Source organism: Lutjanus erythropterus, chromosome 4 (genome assembly GCF_056507025.1).
Source record: "Lutjanus erythropterus isolate fLutEry1 chromosome 4, fLutEry1.hap2, whole genome shotgun sequence".
In the NCBI taxonomy this organism is placed as follows: domain Eukaryota; kingdom Metazoa; phylum Chordata; class Actinopteri; order Lutjaniformes; family Lutjanidae; genus Lutjanus; species Lutjanus erythropterus.
The window spans coordinates 48,025,942-48,048,205 of record NC_139320.1 but is presented as its reverse complement, the minus strand read 5'-3'; the positions used below and the strand labels follow the sequence as shown (position 1 = coordinate 48,048,205).

Here is a 22,264-nt window from a genome sequence, read left to right as displayed (position 1 = left end):
CTAAACTGTGGGGTGCTGACTGCCATCTACTACAGGCAGGTATAACATTGTAACTCATACAACCCTACTTTTAAAAAAAACACACTACCCTTTTAAAGTGATGTTGAATTTTTGTAGAACCTTGAGCTCATACAACCCCACTTCAAAAAATCTGAACTATCCCTTTAAGGCAGTGTTGGTCAGAGATGCTGTCTTGCTGACATCAGATCATAAGGTGCAGAGTCGATCCAACAGATATCAGTTGGTGTCTTTGTGCGAACTCATGAGGTTCTGGTGCCAAAGTGTTTGTGTATGCGTGCGTTCATGCATCAGTATGTTAAGTGTAAGCACCAGTGTGTTCTGCCAGCAAAAAAAAAAAAAAAGACCTCGAGATACCAGAGAGTTTACAGGAACCTCAGCAGCTCCGCTATCATGTTTCCCCCTCCTCTCCTCCTCTGACCCGCTGTGGACGTCTGATCATCTGAGTACTTAAGCCTGGAAAGCTCCCCTCCCCAAAGCCAGACATTCTGCAATTTGTCTCCCTCCTCCAGCTGTTTCTGCCTCACTACCCCAGCCCTCATTTCCCATCATGCAACATATACAAACGCTCCCTTCTGCCTTCCTCACCTTTTCATGCATAATGATATTTCCTCCAGAAGTCCTCACTTTTTCCCCTTATTCCCTTCCAGGTGTGTCATCCCCCCAACACACACACTCTCCTTTTGCCTTGTTTTAACACACACACCCCACTAACATTCCTATATGGTGAGCTCAGCCAAACACACACATTTACACACTACCAGCTATTTCCTCGAGTGAGCGCAGCTTGCTATCTCACAGCAGGACCGGCATATTGTTCTGTATAAGTTTGTGAGACAGGAGGGGCGACAGTAACGGTTTTAGGTTTCTGCCTTGCCAGAGGGTTGGGGTTAGAGTTTGGTTTTATTTGTGGAGGTTTTGAGATATCCATCTCTGAAGTTTCGTGCCTCCAACCAGAAATAGTGGAGGTGAACGGAAATGTATTTGTGGTGCTCATGGCATTTAAAAATAACATTTAACAGCACGCAACCATCACAATTGTGTTTACTTACGTTCTATTAAGTTGGAAACAGAAATTTCAGACACAGATTTCTCAAATAAAACAACAGAACTATCTGTATGAGTAAATACTTTTAAAGTTAAAGGAGTGAGTGAAATGGTTTTTGCTTGGTTGATCATGAAAACACCACGAATGACGCCAAATAATTACATGAGAGCATAGGTAACAATTTTCAGTTTGGTATGCCAAGCAGTTGACCTGTCCTAAATCCAACAACAGACAGCAAGGCTTGTCTGTTTTGAAAAGACAAACAAATTTTGAATGTTTTGCACTGTGGAGGCAATCTTCACAATCAGTCAGTTCAGGGGGAACCTGCACTGACAAAGCATCAGGCTACAAGTCATTTCCAAGGAAGCCAGCGACTTGCTGCTGCGAGTCAGGCATGACAAAAAAAAGTTGAACTGGCTTCAACTTTTCCCAGAGTTCAGTGACGATGCAGTCGACCATGTTTGGCCATTTTGTAGCTCTGTTGCCAGTAATGTAAATGTAAAGGCAACATATATATTAACATTATGAGTTAGCAAATGTTAGCAAAAGGCTAGATAATCTGTGTCAATCATTGGCTAACCAGCTATCATTTTGCTAACATTACCTGGCTATGTGTCACTTTTACATTAAAAAAAGAAAGTTGACCAAGGTGCAGAACTGTTATTGGACCATCCCGTTGGTTGGTTGCAACAGAGCCCTTCGTGTGTAAAGCCTGTTTGGCATCAAGCACACATGATCAGTGGTGGACTGAGGGGCAGACATGAAAAAAACAAAGGGAGCCAACTGTATGTGAATGGGCAACACTGGGCCGAAAGTCGTGATGCACTTCATCATATTCTGTCCACCGGAAGGGCCGCCTCTACCAAAGTCAACCCCATCATGTCAGCCTGCCGTGGCTTTCTTCACAGCCAGTGCATAACACTTATATACTTTAGAAAATCATCTGTCCTGCAGTGGTTTGACTTCTGAGAAACAGATGAAAATGCAAGACATTGTCTCAATACATGGGACGCAGGTTAAAAATGCTGTAAAGGACTCCTGGTCACCGTATCCAGGAGGCAGCTGATTTTTAGGGAATAAGCTCTGATAAACCCACTGCAGCAAACAGCAGACCAAGTTAGCAATTAGCTACTGAACCATTTAGCAGCTAAAGATCCAGATATTTCTCACGGAATGAGGAGTGTTGAAACTGCTCAGGAACTTGTGTCTGCTCACTTTGAGGTGACTGTAAATGAATGTGAATGTTTCCGGTTGTTTGTCTGTGTGCTTACATCATCTATCCGCTCATTTACTGGTTTCTGACAGCAGAGACGATCCGACCAGATGCTGCGGTTCTGCTTCCAAACAAGCTGACGTTATCTAAACACAGAATTGATGCATCAGACGCGCCAGCGGTGAAATAATGTTCTCGGTCATACACGGCGCAGAAATCAGCCTTGTCTATTTAATTCCACTGTGACAGCCAAGTCTGAAACACAACCAGCTGTTCGGAGTTATTAGTTGCCAAAGAGCGGAGGATCTCCAACATGGCTGCCTGAGGGAGCGCTACGTCTCCTGAAAGCCTGTTTCAGTTAACACAGATACAGTGTGACTTGTGGTTTGATACTGACCTTGAGAAAACGTGCACAGCTATCAGCGCTACACTGTTGACCTGAGTGGTGTTGTTCTGAGCCAAAGGGGCCGACTATCAACACGCCGACCTCCATCTATCTGTCTGACAGGCCCACATGGAAAGTGACAGCTTGACCCACAACCTATGTGGGTCAGCAGCACCATGCGGTTAAGAGTTTGAGATAGAAGTATCTGCTCAGGAGGGTGATTAGCTGTTTCCATTTGGCTGATTGTGTTTGGAGAAAGGAAAAAGAGCCTCGGCTGCAGGAAATAGACAAGGTCACGTAGACAGTGAAACGTGAACTCAGGACACTGATGATGTTTGACATTCAAACTTGATCTCAATCATTTTAGCTGTCAGGCTGCCAGATGACCAGATAGATTTTGGCAGCTGTCCCATCGCTGAGTGTGTCAGTGACAGCGGTGCCTGATTTAAAACAAAGACTCCTCGAGTCTTATCACAGGAGGGGAGGCAGACACACAGAACAGAACACCCTGGTGCCTCTCACGCCTACAACAATCAGCTCATTTATCCACTTCATTGAAGTTAACGCACACCGGCCTACTTTGAAGTGCGTGGAGTCGTGTCATGCTTCATTGATTTGTTTTGCTTTGTCTGAAGTCGTGTCAAAAAAGCCCACATGTTGGAGAAAAGTCCAAAAACCTGAAAAGAGTGAAATGGTCCAAGAATGACTCAATGAGCTGCGGACATCTGGATTTCTTTTTTTGTTCAAACCAGAGGAACATGATGCCCCGACTCTTTGTCTGTGATCCAAACACAACATATTGGTTTATGAATGACTCCAAACAGAACACACAAAAGTCCACAGGGGCAACAAGTACAATTGTGGCAAAAATCATTCTGCTGGCAATAAATCAATACAACGAATAAATACCACGATGATTAATTTGTGCTTTGTGCTTAAATTGCTGGCTTTCAAAACTAATTTTCCAGCTTGCGCTCTGTTTTGGAAGTAAAACACTCCACCAACAGCCCTCCTGCTGGTCGCCGGTGAAGGTCAAATATGACTTCATGCTCCTTTGAAAGCAATGAGGGGTGCTGATGTGTTGTTGTTGTTAACTCCATGATTCTGTGTGTTTCAGAGTATTGAGCGAGAGGAGCCAATCGAGGTGGATCCTGCCCCAGCACACACCGGCCTGGAGAATGGACACGCTGCTACCACAGGTAACTACCTCATAAATGTTCTACAACCTGTGTCAAACTTGTTGGTAGTCATAGCAGACCTGAAAAAAAGGGTTTTTAAAGGGGGACACCACTGATTTTACACATGGAGATCAGTTTACTAGTCATGGGGAGCAGTACTCAGCCTGTGAAAACAGTTGTGTAATGCCTTTGTGGCTTTTTGATGAGTTACAAAGTTTGAAAAAACAACCCTGAAGATGTCATCAGAGGTTATGGTTAGGTAAGGTTAGCTTGGGCTCAGAGACAACAAGTGTTAAAAGACTTGAATTTGGCAACTATGATCAGTCATAGTTATTGTTAAATTTAGTCAGCTGAAGCAATAAATTCCTCAGAACTGTTATGTTGACCAAGAAAGCCGAGTCTTCCTGTTCCTGGAGCCATGCCGATCTGTTGATTTATGCTGCTTTGACCAAAACTGCTAGCACCTAACCCTAACCCTAACTATGTACCCAGAGAACCAGTTAGTAGCACATCTCGATAGGTATCACATGTTGACAGAGCACTGGCAGTGCCTACATGTTCCAGGATGCATTCTGCATGAGCTTCTGAAGCCCACGCCCATGTTGCCATGTACCACCACTCTATGGCTGTTGGTTTGTTGGCCAAAACATAGCCACATTTACCATGGACATTCACATAAAAAGTCCCAAATTTCCCTTTAAACTAAAAAAATATATATATTTTTAAAACAAGACACTATCAGACAGGGAGGGTCTCACAAAAACATGCCATTGAGTTATATTATAGGAAATGTACGATCCAGTGTTTTTAGAGCATGAGTCATATCAGGGACTGGAAGTCAACATATCTTAGCAGTCTCTACTATATCCATTCTTTTTATACTCTGTGCAAGACACAAATCTTTATGGAATTTCAATACTAAATTACTTAGAAATTATAAGGTTGTGTGAGGTTGAAGAAGTTATAATAATAAAGAAATACTTCATGCGTTTCTGATGGTTTTTCCTTATGATGATCGTATTTGCAGTCATTTAAATTTTTCTTGTTTGCATCCAGATGGAATTAAGCAGTTCTGAGACTACTGGTGGTTATACTGGGTAGCTTCCAGTATTCAGTGTGACTCTTTGAATTGGTAGCACACACTGAGGGTAAAAAAACATCAGGACATCCAAAATAATAAGTGGAGTTGAGTTAATAAAAGCTGTGTTGGGGGGGATTTTTGACAGCTCAGTGCATCAGAATGAGCTTAAAACACAATATTGACATATTTTCCCCTCATTAACTGGGTATTGCATATTAGAAAACAGTTGCTTATTTCCACATCAAGCAGATAAGGGGCAACATTAAAATTCATTTTGAATTGTGGGCACCTGATGCATGTAAGTCCAAAATTCACTCTCTTCAAGCTCAGTTTTGGGCTCCACCAACTCCAGAGGGAAACATCTGCTTAGTTACAGTGTTTAATGTTCACTGGCCCGTCACTATCTGTGGTTTAATGCTGGGCAGGCAGTGCACAGATAGCAGAAACAGAAACCGTGAACAATGAGCTAAAAAGGTTGTGGTTGGTTTGTTACTTAGAGCAACCCTTTATACATTACACATAGTTGTTGATATATAGTTAATATAAAAGTATCAATTAGTGCAGCTTTAAGAATTCTCATTAATATGATCATTTGAAATCTTTTCATCCAACCAGAACATTCAACATTGGTACATGGGAAGATCTCTCCGCCCAGTGACGCCCCACACGAGCACACAGCCCCAGTCGCCATGCGGATGCCACACCTCCCCATCACCGCGACAACAAAGACGGCAGAAATCAAGGGCCCCGACTCCCCGAGCAGCCCTGTTGGTTCTCGGTCCTCTCCGGTCTCTGAGGCCACACCTACCAGCCATTCAGCCGCTAGCACCAAACAGACTCAACCAACAGAGGAGCCTCTCATTCAACCAGGTGGCTGATGGTCTCAATGATGATGCACTCATTTTATATTGAGAAAGTGAAAGACACACGTTCCCTATCAGAAAATACTGTTAACTTTAGCTTTCAGAGGGATTTAGTATAGAGCCCTGATTTCTATAACGTCTAGCTTCAGATATACAATCACATGGTTTTCAACACATCAGTCGTTTCCCAGATTCATTTACAAGATATTTCATGCATTATCACACGTAAGTATTTGTAACGTTGCAGCGTTCTCAAGGTATGTTTTTCCAACCAACTTAACACTCAACACAGTTTTCCCCTGGGACCTTGGCAATACACCAACCAAGTCTGATGTTGATCAGATGAACAGTTCTTGTGATATGCAAAGGAAAGTCATACACACATACTGTACATGCACACAAAGATTCCTTTCTTTATAGTTAGATGATGCTGCCTCCTTACCGCCTATTGGCCAAACGGCACAAAATTTGTCATGGTCACTCAGGCATCACATCTAAACGTGTCCACCAAATGTGGTTGCAGTAGCACAGAACTTTGAGATATGACATTATTTGTAATATAAACTGTGTCCATAGCATTTGAGTAACCTTTGAGAGCCAACTGCCATATTTTTATGGCTTGGGTCCAGAGATGTTCTGTACCAAATTTGGTGATGATTGCTCAATATTTGTAGGAAGAATAACAAAAAAAATGACAAAATGGCAGAAAATCAATCCATGCAAATGGACATGACTCATACAAATAGATTTGATTTGACCCACAGAATGCAGGAAAAAAAATTGTAGAATTTTGTTTGTGAGACTTGTCATTGAAAAGAATTCAAGAAATTTGAAGGACCTACATACACACATAAGGAGATTCCTTCCTTTCTAGTAAGAGATGGGATCTCAGATGTAGCATTTATAAAAGTCATTGTATTTTACATGTGAAAAAAAATCATCAAATTCCTTTCTCCTGTGTTTTTTCCCAACACAAATCCAGGATAATATATTTACAACGACAATTTCGCTCTTTTTTGTTACTGTTAGTATCCTCTACATGGACCCCAACACCTATCAGAGCTCTGGGATCTCCCCGCCTTCAAGGTGAGACATGCTTTCAGACACACATGCTATCCTATTAGACAATATACAACATCATGGATCTGACTTACAGTAACTGTTTGTCTTTTGCAGAGAAAGCAAATTCAGCCCCTGCTAAGTCTGTGACCTACTCAGGGCTACTGCAGCATGACAGGTGAGTGAAAGGTGACATCTCTGAAGGCTGGACAAGGTATGTTTTGCGTTGCCTGATCTTAAATGTGCTCCTGTCCTGCAGAGGCGGTGATGTAAGAAGCGACAGATCCTTCGGGCAGGTAGGAGAGAGGAAGCGGGAGCTTGTGAGGTCACAGACTCTCCCACGTAACATTGGTGCTCAGGCTCGTCGATCCATCTTTGAGAGACTGGACTCAGAAGCCACTAATAGGTAAAAGCAATAGAATGCTGCCTTCGGACTTACGATAAATACAAGTTTCCTAAGCATTAAACGATCTGACATATCCTCATCCTGCCTCTGCTCATGTACAGTCGCCCCAAACCAGTGGACTCCAAACCCAAACTGAAACGGTCTCAGAGTTTTGGGGTGTCCAGCGCCAGCAGCATCAAACAGATCCTTCTTGAGTGGTGCCGCTCCAAGACCATAGGCTACCAGGTAAACCTGCTCAGATAACAAATTACTGCTGACCATTTTCCAAACCAGATCAGTCACTGCATGAAAATCAACTGGAAAATACTTGCTTGAGATACGTAATCCAGTGTGTCTGGCTATGTTTTTGTCAAAGTGATGTTATTGTAATGTAATGGAAACTGATGCTGTGTTCATGTCGTCAAGGGAACCTTGAAGATCTGTGCTGTAAAGTCGGCAGCAGATCAGCAGCAGCAATGTTATGCAAGAAGCTAATAAATTCACGTTATCCTTTTCAAGATGTTTTCCAGCTGGTAGCCTTTTGGGTTCGACTGTCTGCTTGTGAATGTAATGTTGTTCCTCAACCTTAGGTCTCAGATAACAGAACTTCCTACCAGCACATGAACACACCACAGACCCATCCAGGCTTTCAAATGAGACATAATGCCAAACAATGTAATTTTGCCGCCAATTTTTGCAAATAGATTCCCCTAGTATTACACACTGGACCTTTGAGTTTTTTGTTGGTAGTAATGTATTTTTATTTATATGAATGCTGGGAAATACATTTAGCAGAAGACATGCCTTTGATAAGGAACTGAAGCTGGGAGGTGTTTAGGCTAGCTTAGCATTAAGGCTTTGGGAAAACAGCTAGCCTGACTCTCTTCAAAATCAAAATATATCATTCTAAACACCTGTAAAATATGCTATGTGCAAGGCTTGTCTGTTGAACAGAAGAGCAAATTTTGAAGGTTAAAAGACGATGCTAGGGGACTTCTAAAAGTAGTCACATCTTAAGTTACCTAATGTTAGCAAAAGGCTTGGTAACTGGCTAGCTAATCTACATCAATCACTAGCTAGCCAGTCACATCTGATAGCTAATTTTAGCTAACTATCTATCTAATCTACATCAATAATCAGCCAGGTAGTTAGCTAGCATTTTGCTAACATTAGCTAACTTAGGATGTGATTATATATGCAGGTCCCTCAGTAGCATCTTTTACCAGTCTTCAAAAAGTGGTTTTCTGTTCAGCAAAGACAAGCCTGGGACCTAGCATAATAGCATGGTAAACCAATCAGAGGTGTCAGGGCGGGACATGCCTTCACCATCCTGAGGGTCAAAAAAAAATATTGCGCACAGGAAACAGGAAAGGAGAAAGTTAAATGAGGTTAGGTGATGAGCACAGAGCAAAAAGGACAGGGCTTAGGAAAAGTCGATTGCCTCTCAGCTCCAGATCCTCTCACATTGGACAGACATGAAAGTGGTACCATTCTCTCTCTAAAGTGTAACTCTTGGAAAGAAAGTGACTTAGCTTGTTTCCCATAATATTGAGCTATTCCTTTAACAGGGCCGGGGCACACTTATGTAAGTGTGCCAATGTGGGAAAAACACAAATAAGTGAAAAATTTTAAATGGGCAGCTGTAGTACACAATTTGTCGCAAATTGGCTCAATGTGTAAAACCCATGAGGCCAACTCCTGTCTGTTTCATACAGCTTTAACCTGTCAGCACACAGTGCAGTGGTAATGTGTTAATAATCTCCCTCTCAGCTGCAAAGGTGTATGAAAGTGAGTGTCCTTGTGAATAAAGGTGTGCGTGACTGTGTGTGTGTTTTGGGGTGTGGAGGGTGCAGGGTAAAGGTAGTTCGAGTCACGGTTGAGAACACCGACACATTGCTGCACTCCGGTACCCTTTCCTTCGTAGCAGCCTGTGCCAGCTGCTCCATGTGGCTTTGGTTATCGTCAAGCCAGGCAAAGCCAAGACTCTTATTAAAAGGGAGCAAACACACACACACACACACACACACACACACACACACACACACACACACGAGAAGCAGAGATGTTCATCCGATGACTTGACATGCTGCGTTTCATTCAGAGCAAACTCCAGACTAATAAAGGACAGGCTTGAAATGACATGATTTCAAAAGCATGTAACAGACCAAAAGCATTAGAGGAGAGGGCAGTGTGTTTTATTCATCATAATTATGAGCCAGACAGTGAATGAGGAGATGGCTTTATGAAGCTACAACGAGCTGCCAGTCACTTTTACAAGCCATGTTCTTTTACTTCCCTCAGTCTTTCGGGTTTAACTGCTTTCTTCTGTGCACACAAAAAGATCTCGCTCACTGAAGCACATATGCGCGCTCGCCACATCATCGCCTCTTCTTCTCTGTTTCTCTGCAGAACATCGACATCCAGAACTTCTCGTCCAGTTGGAGTGATGGGATGGCTTTCTGCGCTCTGGTGCACTCCTTCTTCCCCACTGAGTTTGACTACGAGTCTCTGTCGCCGGCCAACCGCAAACACAACTTTGAGCTGGCCTTTGGAACTGCAGAGTGAGTGATATATCAGAAGTAATGATGCAGTTTAATTGATTGTAGTCATTATAGAACTGATCGTGCTCATTAAAGGTGCAGTAATCATCAAATACTGAGGTTTTGGGAACGAGACTCAACACTGACCTGTGATTGGCCAGTGGTGATTGGTCAGACTCGATTTAGCCTGAAACCAGAGCCGAGAGGAGGAGCAGATCGTTTTCTCTCAGACCACTTGAATTACATCATGGTCAAAATTTATTGTGGAACTTTTTCCCATGATGATGCCAAAAATAAGCTCATCATGAGATGTTTTGATCACATCACATTTAATAACAGCTTTGTTTTTAGAGGTTTTCAAACCTGAAAAGAATAAAAGTCTGTATATCAGTATTTTTTTTTTCCTTTTAAACATTAATTAGACATAATCATATATAGTGAAAACCTGGGAATTTGCAGCTTTATTGCTTTTCAGAAATGAATCAACATAATTCTGCAATCAATTTTTACCTTTTGTTTGTTTTGTTATCATTTGAATGCTTTGACAACCTTAGCATTGTGGTCTTTTTTTAAAGGAGTAGTTAAACATTTTTGGAAAAGCACGTATTTGCAGTCTTTACAAGAGTGATATGAGGACAAAGTGAAATAAACAGGCCTTTTTAATCCTATTAGATAATATTATTTACCATTTTATGTACCTATTTAGGGCGGCACGGTGGTGCAGTGGTTAGCACTGCTGCCTCACAGCAAGAAGGTCCTGAGTTCGATCCCCCCACTCCCCGGCTGGAGCAGGGCCTTTCTGTGTGGAGTTTGCATGTTCTCCCCGTGTCTGCGTGGGTTCTCTCCGGGTTCTCCGGCTTCCTCCCACAGTCCAAAGACATGCATGTTAGGTTAATTGGTGAGGTGAGGTATGAATGTGAGTGTGAGTGGTTGTCTGTCTATGTGTGTCAGCCCTGCGATGAACTGGCGACTTGTCCAGAGTGTACCCCGCCTCTCGCCCAATGTCAGCTGGGATAGACTCCAGCAGCCCCGCGACCCTTACGGACTAAGTGGTTACAGGAAATGAATGAATGAATGTACCTATTTAACAATGTATGCCAAAATAAACCAAAACAATTTCTTTGTATTCCATTATCAATATCCACTCATGTTATCTAAAGAAAAAACAAAATATGAAGTGTGCTTACGTGGGCTTGAACCAACCAGTTTCAGCCAATAATAACATGACATTCACCCATAAATCAATAAACTTTTAGCAGCATAGAGCTAAGATTCATTAGTTGGCAAGCTAGCTAGCTAACGGTATGGTACAGTTTTGTCACAGTGAGGTAGCCAGGTTTTTCCTACACTAAAATCTGAGCTCATCAACCTGTCTGGCCACCCGTGTTGCAGACCCTGATGCAGTGCAGAAGTCCTGGGCAATGAAGAAACTGTTGTTTTCCAAGAAATACATACAAGTACACACTTTACACAAAATACACATTGCCTTTTAAGATTTCTGGTTTACATTGTCAGGTGTATTTTTGAGTTTTGAAGAAAGGCAGGCTAACTGTTTCCCTCTGGGTCCCATGACATTTTTTTTTTATGCCAACTATTCCAGAAAAAAAAGCCCATTGCTCCAAACTTACACACACAATTTAACTGACATAACTAACATATTTATTTTAACACAAACCATGATATTTTCTTAAACCTAATCCAACTCACAATGTTAACCACATCTTCATTATTGTTACCATGACAACAAAAATCACCTGGCTATGACAAAGCTTACCTGACTGTTGTTACCATGACAAAGAAGATCACCTGATGACGGTCACCTGATTTTTGCATGTCAAAATAAACTGAAGCTACCAAGGGAAGGAGTTTCAGAGAGTGCGATGTTCGGATGTTCGGAAGATTGGGCCTTCAGAGCTGTGGGCTTTTGTTTCTGGGACAGTGGGCTGTTGGACAACTGGGCTTCTGGTCCAGTGGGACATATTTTCTAAAATGTGTGAATGTTCCTTTAAAGCCACAATAGAAATTGCTGAAATAACGTAACTGAGTGGTCTCATTATGCAGCAGCAGAAAGACGTATTCGTTAGTGGGGAGTCAGTGGTTTGTGAGTTTTGCTGAATTGGCCTTAAAGTTATTTATTGGCCTTAACTGCATCAACAATGCAAGTCCTCACTTTATTGTGGCTGAATGTCTCTTAATTTGTTTTCTTTGTTGCTTTTGTTTTACAGCCCTCTGCAAAGTTATTATTAACACAACACACACATTTTATATGGTGGTATTCCTGCCTATCCTGTCTGTTCCACCACGCTGTTTTCTTTTATATGTTTGGTGAAAGGTGTGCATTCCTTCTGCCTGACTCCATGACTGCACAGAACGTGGACTATTGTTTCAGCAGACTGATACTGTAGAGTACATACAGGCTGCACTCCACACTCTGAGAAATAAGGGTTCCAAAAGGGTTCTTCCTCAAGGGCTGAGGTTCTACCCAGAGCCATTTGCTTCTGTAGAACCCTTTTTTAGAGAAGCAGTTTGTCAAAGTTTCTTTTGTAAGGCTAAGGGGTCCTTTAAGAACCCTCATCGGCCAAAGAACCCTTTTGGGAAGAAAGGGTTCTTTGAGGATTGTTGGATTCCTTGAAGTACTCTTTTGTTAAGGGGTTTTTGTACCATAATATGTAAGGGTTCTAGGTAGAACTCCTTGGGTGGGTTCTTGATAAAACGTTCAGAATATGGAAGAGTTCTCAGTAGAACTCCCTGACTGTGATCTAGGTAAAACCCTTTGACTGTAAAAAGGTTCTAGGTAGAACACCCTGAGTGCATTCTAGATAAAACCCTTGGAATATAAAAAAGGTTCTCGTCAGAACCCCCTGAATGTGTTCTAGACAAAACCATTGGAATATGGAAAGGTTCTCAATAGAGGTCCCTGAGTGTGTTCAAAATAAAACCCTTGGAATATAAAAGAGGTTCTCAGTAGAACCCCCTGGGTGGGTTCTCATTAGCTCTCTTGGAAGGTAGAAAGGTTCTGGATAGAACCCCCAGAGAGGGTTCTAGGTGAAACCATAGCACTATAGGAGGATTATAGGAGCAATATAGGAGGAGTTTTCACCTAGAACCTCTCGTAGGGGGTTCTAAGTGAAACCTTTCACAGTTGGTTCGAGGTCTAACCCTTTATGCTGGATTCTAGGTAGAAAGGTTCCAAGTCATTTCTAAGAGTGTATAGATCAGACGTTATACATGACATCATCACTGTACATCAGGGCTTAAAGACTGATTTAAGAATGTGTTATTCTTTGACTGATAGCGCTGCTGCAGAATTAAGCTGATTTGACTGAAAAACAATATTCACTTGGTCACAGAATCAATCCTTCATATACAGTGTCAGCTTTAGATTTGACCTCTTAAAGAGATCACACAGCAGAGACTTATAGCACAGTAAATGTATATGAATTATGACACACGTGCTGTTGTTCCTTAACTCCTCAAAACATGTTTGTTAGAATGTAAAGGAAAATTCTATGTTTTCAGCAGAACTGTCCAAGACACAATATTAGATGCAGATTACGGCTTTAGAGAAGTTAGATCAGTGTGTCAGGCTGACACGGGCGGATTTCTCATCTTCTTCTTCATACTTCATTGTGTTTCACCGTGTAGAGCTGAAACAGTCAGTCAACCAGAAGAATCAGCAGAAAATTAATGGTTTTGATGATTGGCAGTTGGAATTATTTGAAGTGGAGTTGTATGAGGTACTTACTGAAAGTCAGAGTTAACTACAGTAGATGTCAGTCTGCACGACCTAGAGGAGTCTCAGCATTGCACTGCTATAGACAGGTTCAGCAGCAAAATGTATTTTAGCCACCTAAAAAAGGCCAATCTTAAACAAATTAACATCAGTTTAAGTGCATACATTTAGAATATTTTCACTGTTTAACCTTGCGGTGAGAGTCTTTTCCAGCAGCTAACAGGTGTTATATTAGACAAGTATTGCTCTCTCTTGCTCGATCAGAGTCAACTGGTGAAATCGGTCATTTTACCGTGCAGAACAGCGAGCCAGCTGCCTCGATCTGTTATTTTCTTTGTGTCATTATGCGACTTTGGTGAACCCAAACTAACCTTTTAAAACACTGTAATAGCACATAATAGCATAAGAAAACTAACACATCAAGGCAGCAGCAGATCAGTAACTCCCATACTGTACATGGTAAAATTACTGATTTTGCCAAAGGACTCTGGTTGGTTTGGAGAGAGTGATATTTGACTTATATAACAGCAGTTTCTTGTCAAAAAAAAGGCTGTTTGACAGGAAGGCGAACTGGTGAAAATATTTAAAATATAGCGTTGACTACTGTAGGTAATACACTGACAATGGAAACCTTAAAATAATCCAAACTGGGGCGCTTGGATAACTCAGTTGCTAGTGCGTGCACCCCATGTATGGAAGCTGTGAGTCCTCTGCAGCGGCCGTGGGTTCGATTCACGCCCATGGCCCTTTGCTGCATGTTATTCCCCAACTCTCTCTCCCCATTTCCTGTCATGTCTTCAGCTGTCCTGTCATTAAAGGGATAAAATGCCCAAAAAATAAAAATATATAATCCAAACTATTATATGTCACCCTTTTCCACTTCTTCCTTAAATTTTGCAGACCACTTACTAGACCAAAGACACTTAAACTGATTCATCTGAATTCATCTTTGATCAGTTTCTACACACTTATTCATGAATGTAAACTGTTCAATTGTCCCTAAATTCTGACATTAGAAAATCCTGTTTTAGTTGAGTTGTAGTTGATATTCCTGCATCATAAAAATTTCCCTTCTGACTTTCTATCCTCTGTTTCTCCAGAGTGAAGGCAGGCTGCGATCGGCTGATCGAGGTGGACGACATGATGATAATGGGTCGTAAACCCGACCCCATGTGTGTCTTCACCTACGTCCAGTCCCTCTACAACCACCTGCGCAAGTTTGAGTGAAGCTCAGAGGATCTCATTTGATGAACTCGTCCTCTTTCAGTGTCTTCTTCAGTCTCTGTTTCAGCCAAGTGGAGATCCACAGATGGCAACGGGAGCACTTTGAAAAGACTTCACTGCCCCCCGGTGGTGGATTAGTGAACATTCATCCACACGCTGCAGAAGAAGTGCTCATAACTGGGATCACAGATACACAGTGGACACGGTGACTCATGGGGAGAATACTGTGATGAAGAAGACAAATTTAAACATAAATGTCAGGGCTGGTTTGTCAATGGTAGTTTTTTTCTGTGTGTGTGTGTGTGTGTGTGTGTGTGTGATTGAGATGTATTGGACAAAAAGTTGCTGTGTTGTACAAATCTTTATTATCATCACACCTGTTTGAAAGTGAGTGTCCACATTAACCTTTAATATTGCACCAATAGAGAGGATGTGTTTCACAAATGTCACTAAGTAACTCAACTGTTTGTGATGAAGCAGAGCACACTGTGGGACAGAGTGTCTGTCGGAGTCTTACGGAAAATAAAATGATGTGTTAGTAAAATGCAGCTGATTGCTGACTGATATTTACATCCACATATGCTGTGATACTGAGATGATGTTGAGATATGGGAAATGAAACCAATAAACTGTACTGTTTGACACCATAATGTGGACATTCTGTTCTTTAGTGGGGATCAAAGAGGCACGTTTGAGTTGTAATTGTAAATTGTAACATCTCAAACCGCTGATAAAAAGAAAGAAAGAAAGTATTTTGCTATATTGCATGGGTTTTCAACAAGAGGTCTGAGACCCCTAGGGGATCCATAGAGTTACTACATGGAGTACCCCAAAATTATTCAATATTATTCGATTTTTTTAAATACAATATATGGAGTTGGGTGTCCCTGCTCCGTCTCTCTATCAGCTAAGGGTCTATGGCCTGAAAATCTATAAAGATGCCCGGTGTATTAAAATTACAGTCTGTTAAATTATATCTGTTCATAATTCTGCTTCCTTTTTCCAAGAAAAAACAGACAGTAGTGATTATGATTTGGAGGTGAACTTCATTGCTTTCTGTCTCCACTGTTCATTTCACCTGTTACTTTGGGTTACAGGTGTTGCTTTTTGATTCAGCATTCTTAAAGGGACAGTTAACCCTGACATCAAAAATACATATTTTTTCTCTAATCTATGGAACTATCTATCCATCTAGATTGTTTTGGTGTGAGTTGCTTTATAGCAGAAAAAAAAACATTAAAACAAAACATCAGAGGTCTTTAACTGGTTATTCAAGATAATCCACAAGACGATGTTGTGAGCAGTTTCATGTAGGAACTACTTTCTTAACTGCATCCAGTAACCACATCACCGTTCAGAAGGAAACATGGACGAGAGGTTAAAGTTTATTGTATATGATGGTGTTGAAAATTACAGGAAGTGAATGTAGGTAAAGATCAGTGACCTTCACAGCTGTTGGAAAACTGCTGCTTGACCCAGTACACTCTGTCACCATCGCTGAGTGATTCGGTGACCTTTGGTCATCACAACTTTATCCCATCTCATCAGACCATCTCTCCTCTGATCTGAGCACTCATGAACAACTGGCTTTAAACAAAGAGCTCAGTGTGACAGACAGACAGAAGAATATGAATATGTGACATCATGTGGGTGACAGGAACCTTACACAAGAGATAAACTGCTTATTTTATCATATTTTGAATTACAGTGTATCACTCTGTATGAATAATCCCTGCCTGTTTACTTTTTAAATGAAGTGCTCTCATGCATTGAATTTGGCCTCAGTATTAAACTTTATATTCAAACAAATGAGAATTTGTGTCACATTAGCTCTACTTGTTTAATACATCAGGTGTTAGAGAAAGCTCATCAGAGGTTCTCAATTTTTTTTTTCTGCTCAGGACCTCTTACAAGATAGAGGATATACTGGAGATCCATGTATGACCTTTGGAGGAAGATTTATATTACTGATTTTAGTAAGTAGCCGTGTAATAAGTGAGATAATGTACAGTGAGCAGGTCATTTTTGCGAGGTAAACTCTGGCAAGGTTTATTTCAAAATAATGACCTGCTCACTGTACATTATCTCACTTATCACACAGCTACTTACTAAAATCAATCATTTAACACAAAACCCTGATTTAGAAAAGATTTATTGATTTAAAAATGCTTTTATTGCTCATCTAGAGTCTATCAGAACTACATTCATAACAATGGTCTGCCATTCATAGAAATGGTCAGCAATGGACCATTCAGAATCAAGTATTTATTTAATATTCCTTAAACTATGAAGCCTTTTGTGATAAATAAATAAACATGTATTTACAGAATGTAAGGGTGTATAGGAAATTATTTTAAAATGGTTATTAACAATTTAATAAAATGTAATTGCTATCAAATCGACCAAATAATAAATAATGTGCTTTGGAATTATTTGGTCAATTTAATAACAATTTTAAAATAATTCCTGAATTATTTCCCCCCAAAAATGAAGACATATTTCCACCAACAATCTTCTTATATAAACGGACAAAATGTAACGATAAATGCAGACTCATTGTTCAAATATACATATATAATATATATATGCTGTATCCTCCAGACTCTTCAAATACAGGCAGCAGTTGATAATACATAATGGCATGCAGCCTGAAAACAAGTTGGGATTAATCAGAGGTGAACAACACCTGGATTTGCTGGGTGTTTTATCTGATGTGTGTATAAAAAGCTCTGACTCCTCCTGTCAGCAGCAGAGGAGGCCGAGCCGAGCAGTGTGTGTGTGTTTGTGAGTGTGTGTGTGTGTGTCTGTGTGGAGTTATGGCTCTGTTCATGGACCCAGACTTCTCTTTACTGAAGCAGAACCAGCAGAAAGACATCATGGATTTTAAGGCGTTATTTGAAGAACAGGATCACTGTAAAGGTGAGTGCAGTTTAGATCATCATTTGAACAAAATTATTTCAATTAAACTCAATAAAACATTATAAATATAAATTCATCATTAAACCGTTATATGGGCGAGTCAACTGCCATCTTTAGCATGAAAATTAATTAAAGTAAATTATTATTATTTAATTAAGTAAATTCGATTAATATGACGTTTTTAATGGAAAAAGAGGACAGTCGCAAAATCACAGCAAAAATTAGACAGACGGAATTATCCCATAAATAAAATAATAAGTTAAAAAGAAATGTGCGCCTTTTAAGACAATGTAAACATTAAAAATATTACTTAAAATATTTAGAAATGTATTTGCAAAAATCGTTTCACAGTAAAAAAACAAACAAACATCGTTTTATAATTTTATATTGTAGTTTAATAAACATCTTTAGCTTGTGATTTAACGCACAATTCGGTGCGTTTCGATCTTAAGTAATAAGAAAATAAGATATTTTTTCCCTCGCCAAAACAATACTTTTATCTCCCACCTTCTTATTTAATTTAATTTCATTTCATTTCATTTAATTTCATTTCATTTAATTTAATTTTTTTATATTCTATGTTAAATATTTACCCTCCCTGTGTGATCTTCCATGATAAGACGGCCGGGCTGAGAGCGCAGCGTCCTCTCCGGAGCCGGACAGAGCCGCCGCGGCGGGTCTGATGGAGGGCCAGAGGAAGAGGAAGAGGACCATCTTCAGCAGAGCCCAGCTGTCGGAGCTGGAGCAGGCCTTCGCTGTGACTCCTTACCCGGACATCACCCTGAGGGAGAGGCTGGCCGCGCACACACACCTGCCCGAGAGCAAGATACAGGTGAGTCTGCTTCAGCTCTCAGCTTCAAAACTCCTCCAAACCCCTTTAAAATCATACTTAAAAATATCTGATCCGCAGCTTAGTACAGGTCAGTGTTGTAATTTATTTTGAGATGTTGGTCAGGAATCTGGAAAAAAAATAAATAAATATATATATATATATATATATATATATATATATATATATGTATATATATATATATATATATATATATATATATATATATACTAGGCCTATTTTAATCAAATGCACAGAGCGTTTTTGTTTGAGTATTTTGTGTTTTAGGTCACTCTTTCTGTTGTATTTGCAGTCCCCAAGTTGCTCGTTTATATTAGACTATATTAATATACTAAACACAATTTATAGTGTATAATGTAAACACAGGTGTTACTAATGACATAATTAAGGCCCTGTTCCATTTAGTGTAGCAGAGCCTAGCAGCTCTCTGACTCTGTTTGACCTGAATGAAACAGGACTTTAATTGTCAGCTGGTACCTGAGTTTATTCTACTATTTCATGTCAAAACAGCTGCTGGGAAAATGTCTGTTGTTTGTTTGAAAATACAGAGGAGACTAGCAATGGTTGCAAAACTTTTTGAATTTCTCTCAGTTTCTCTGAGGTTTTCTGGACTAGACCAACCATATATTGGACTTACATATTTACTCTGATTGTAATGAAATTTAAAGCTACTGCAAGGAGTTTTAAGCTTGTTATGAAACCATCTCAGTTTATTACTGATGCCTCTACATGACCTACACCATCATACAAGACTTTCCATGAGAAGATAAGCTATTCCTATATTGTTGTGTTTAATGGCTGCCACCAAGTCGGATCCTCTAGGTTGAGTTTCCCGAAAGGTACACACACAAACAGCAAAACCCCACAATGTTTACAAAAATACAGCTGTATGATCTGTTTTGATATGACTGCTTAGCTTGGGGATGGTTGTAAAACCTGGTGTAGGTGTCTCCAGTCTGCCTGATTCCAGCTTATTTTGTTCCACAAAGAATGACTTGATCCAAGTCTTGTATTTAAAGAGGTGCAGTCCTGTACTCAGGTGGGGAGGGGCATCCATATTTCTCTGAGTACAAAATGTAGCAAATAAATAATATTTTTTTTTTTTTTTTTAAAAAAAAGCTCTTTGTTTTAACTTAGAAAGCAAGTGTCCTGACTGCCTTGATTTTTTTTAAGTTGACTGAACTTGAAAAGAGAAGTTGAAGTAATTCTGCAATGACTTAAAATAATTACATTTTAATAGTCAAACAAACTTGAGAAAAAGTGTTATTAAAGCTTAAGTTGAACCAAAACGTCTTCAGACACTCAGCAAATTTTAATCATATATGTTTTCTTCAAACTATAAAAAAGGAGGGTCTCATGAGAGTTTTGACTCTCAATCAGTGCATGCTGGGAAGTCTGCTAATGTGCTGAAAATGTTTCTTTAGAAACTTAATTTAATGAGTACTTTCATTCAACCCATCATTTCAAGTTTAAGGACCTCAAGTTCAAAGAACTCATGTTTATGAGTTCTGAAGTGTTCTGAAAATAAAGTTCTAGTTTACTTCATGTAAACAAATAAAACTTTTTTTGTTAAGTTAATGAGAAATGATTAGTTGATTCCAACAAATTTCTGTGTGATTTCTTACAATGTATTTATTGTACAAAACCAACTGTTTTTAAAAAACAATTTTTGTCACACTTCAGTAAATGTGAACTGCAATCTTGGGTTTCCTGAAAAGCACACAGACAAATAACAAGAGAAATTTGTATTTGGGTGAGCTATAATTTTATGTACCCTACATTTACTTTGTTTACTTTAAACTTTTACTTTTACACAATTACTTCATGCTGAAAAATATTGTGTGTGGTCTCGTCCCCAGTCAGCCATTTTTAGTGAAGATAACCATAACATTAAATGTTGCTCAAAAACGAAAAACTTGACCCAAGAACTGCATTTAAATAAACCTTGCCATTTTGCACAGGTTTGGTTCCAAAACAGAAGAGCCAGAAGTATCAAGACTGGGAGACTCCCCAAGTCCTCCAAGTCTGTCCTGGGAGGTCGGGGGGTTGTTGATCCGTCCTCTGGGGAGCCTGCGACCTCTGCTTTCCTTGCCTCAACCACCCTGGCAGACATATTCAGGCCGGAGCAGAACCACGCCTGTGAGGACGTCCCACAGATGTATTCTGACTGGATCCAAATCTACAGCAACCAAGTGTCATCGCCTCCATCCTCGTCATCCCTGCACCACCAGCAGCAGCCCACGCTGGGCTCCTCAAAACCCTCAGAGTCTCGTCTCTGGGAGGAGGAGCAGCACCACCAGCGCCAGCACCTGGGACCCACCCTCCCCGGCTTCCTCCCTGCTTCTTTCCCTCAGCCAGTCACCAGGCAGCCCCACCACTCTGCCTCCACCCGCTCCTACCAGGCCTTCAGGAACTTCAAACCCCAGACTGTGGCTCCGTCTGGGGCTCACCAGGCCGTGTACGGAGGCAGCACAGCGGGTGGAGGTCACACCTCTGTAGACCAGGTCGTCCCTTCCCATCCTCAGCCGGTGTACTGGGAGGTAACTCAGGGCCAAGGACACCACCACCCACACCACCACCACCACCATCACCACCCACAGATGGGTCCACAGACCTCCATGGGCTACATCTCAGACCTGATCTACAACGCTGCTATTGTCACCAACTTCCTGGAGTTCTGATCAGTCTGGATGTGGAGTGTGACCTGTGGGAGTTTTTCATACTGAGACTTATATTTCTGACAGAATTTCCCTTTACAACATCTGTCCTGTGTGGTACCAGAGCTGAACATTCCTCAAACATCTGCTGTTGTTTTGAAGTAGTTGTTAGTTTGTCTTTTGTCTTGTTTTCTAGTTTGTTCCAGTCATGTGTTAAATATGTTAAGGATCTTAACTTGAGTCCCAAGTCAAGTCTTTACTCAAATTCAAATTCAAATGGCTTTATGCAACATATTGCAATAACAAAAGCATTTAGATTTTGAAATGCTAAACATAATCTGTAACTTTTAGCCCACATTTTTTGCAAAATGCACTTTATTTTTTCTTGACCAGTGGATAGTTTTAATACATAAACAAAATTATCTTTGGTATAGTTTTGTCCAACTGAGCTCAGTAACGTAACGTAACATATCGTTACACACAAGCCCCAATCCCCAGTCTAAAATACTCTGGTTGAACAAGTAAAATTTAATCACTCTACTATCAAGTAAAGATCTGAAATATAACATTATTTTTATGAGCGCACTCCATATGTTATACTGCACTTTATTTTTTGTTGAACAGTTTGTCATTTTAGTATGAAAATGAAATTTGGTATAATTTTTTTCTACTGGAGCTCAGTAACATAACCTAACATAGTGCAACATAACGTAAAACATAACATAACTTAACAATGTAATGCATAATGTAAGGCATAACACAACACAAGGTAACGTAACAGAACACTCAATCCACAGTCTAAAATACCACCTTCATTTCCCATCATGCTTGATGCTTTGAAGAGTTTGTTACTTTTTGTTAGTACTCGTGTGGTGATTTATGATGGTGGTTGTCATTTTTGTGCTGGTTTAGAGTTTTAACCCTCCATGAGGTGGCTGTAACATTTCTTGAGGCCAGTAGTATTTTGTAAAAACAATTTCTAAGGGCTTATTAATTATGTTGAACGTCATTAAGAAGATGACATTACTGCGAGCTGCTTCCTGCCCCTCATTTCATGCTGCTTACCAGGGTATTTTATTTCACTCTCCACAAACCATCTGGCAACCTTGGA

The 22,264-nt window shown here is 40.4% G+C and overlaps 2 protein-coding genes across 2 annotated transcripts in view; both read left to right on the top strand.

The window, feature by feature from the left end:
- The window catches only part of smtnl2 (smoothelin like 2), a 40,312-nt gene extending 24,935 nt beyond the window's left edge, over window positions 1-15,377 (top strand). The window contains exons 3-10 of the mRNA XM_084718187.1: window positions 3,782-3,863; window positions 5,539-5,793; window positions 6,816-6,872; window positions 6,963-7,023; window positions 7,105-7,251; window positions 7,353-7,476; window positions 9,640-9,791; window positions 14,604-15,377. Of these exons, the coding sequence (XP_084574313.1) occupies window positions 3,782-3,863; window positions 5,539-5,793; window positions 6,816-6,872; window positions 6,963-7,023; window positions 7,105-7,251; window positions 7,353-7,476; window positions 9,640-9,791; window positions 14,604-14,730 (1,005 nt within the window). The 3' untranslated portion in view covers window positions 14,731-15,377. The remainder of the gene's footprint in view (window positions 1-3,781; window positions 3,864-5,538; window positions 5,794-6,815; window positions 6,873-6,962; window positions 7,024-7,104; window positions 7,252-7,352; window positions 7,477-9,639; window positions 9,792-14,603) is intronic.
- Window positions 15,378-17,495: 2,118 nt separating this feature from the next.
- Window positions 17,496-21,433, top strand: sebox (SEBOX homeobox). The gene is made up of 3 exons (XM_084718186.1): window positions 17,496-17,646; window positions 18,267-18,478; window positions 20,458-21,433. Exons 1-3 carry the CDS (start codon window positions 17,544-17,546, stop codon window positions 21,175-21,177), a joined length of 1,035 nt encoding a protein of 344 aa, XP_084574312.1. The 5' UTR covers window positions 17,496-17,543; the 3' UTR covers window positions 21,178-21,433.
- The last annotated feature ends 831 nt before the right edge of the window (window positions 21,434-22,264 follow it).

Bases quoted from the DNA above. Each gene is read 5' to 3' on its own strand.
- sebox (XM_084718186.1), top strand. From the start codon at position 17,544: ATGGCTCTGTTCATGGACCCAGACTTCTCTTTACTGAAGCAGAACCAG. The intron at 17,647-18,266 runs GTGAGTGCAGTT...TTCCATGATAAG, and splicing joins AGAACAGGATCACTGTAAAG to ACGGCCGGGCTGAGAGCGCA. The intron at 18,479-20,457 runs GTGAGTCTGCTT...CATTTTGCACAG, and splicing joins TGCCCGAGAGCAAGATACAG to GTTTGGTTCCAAAACAGAAG.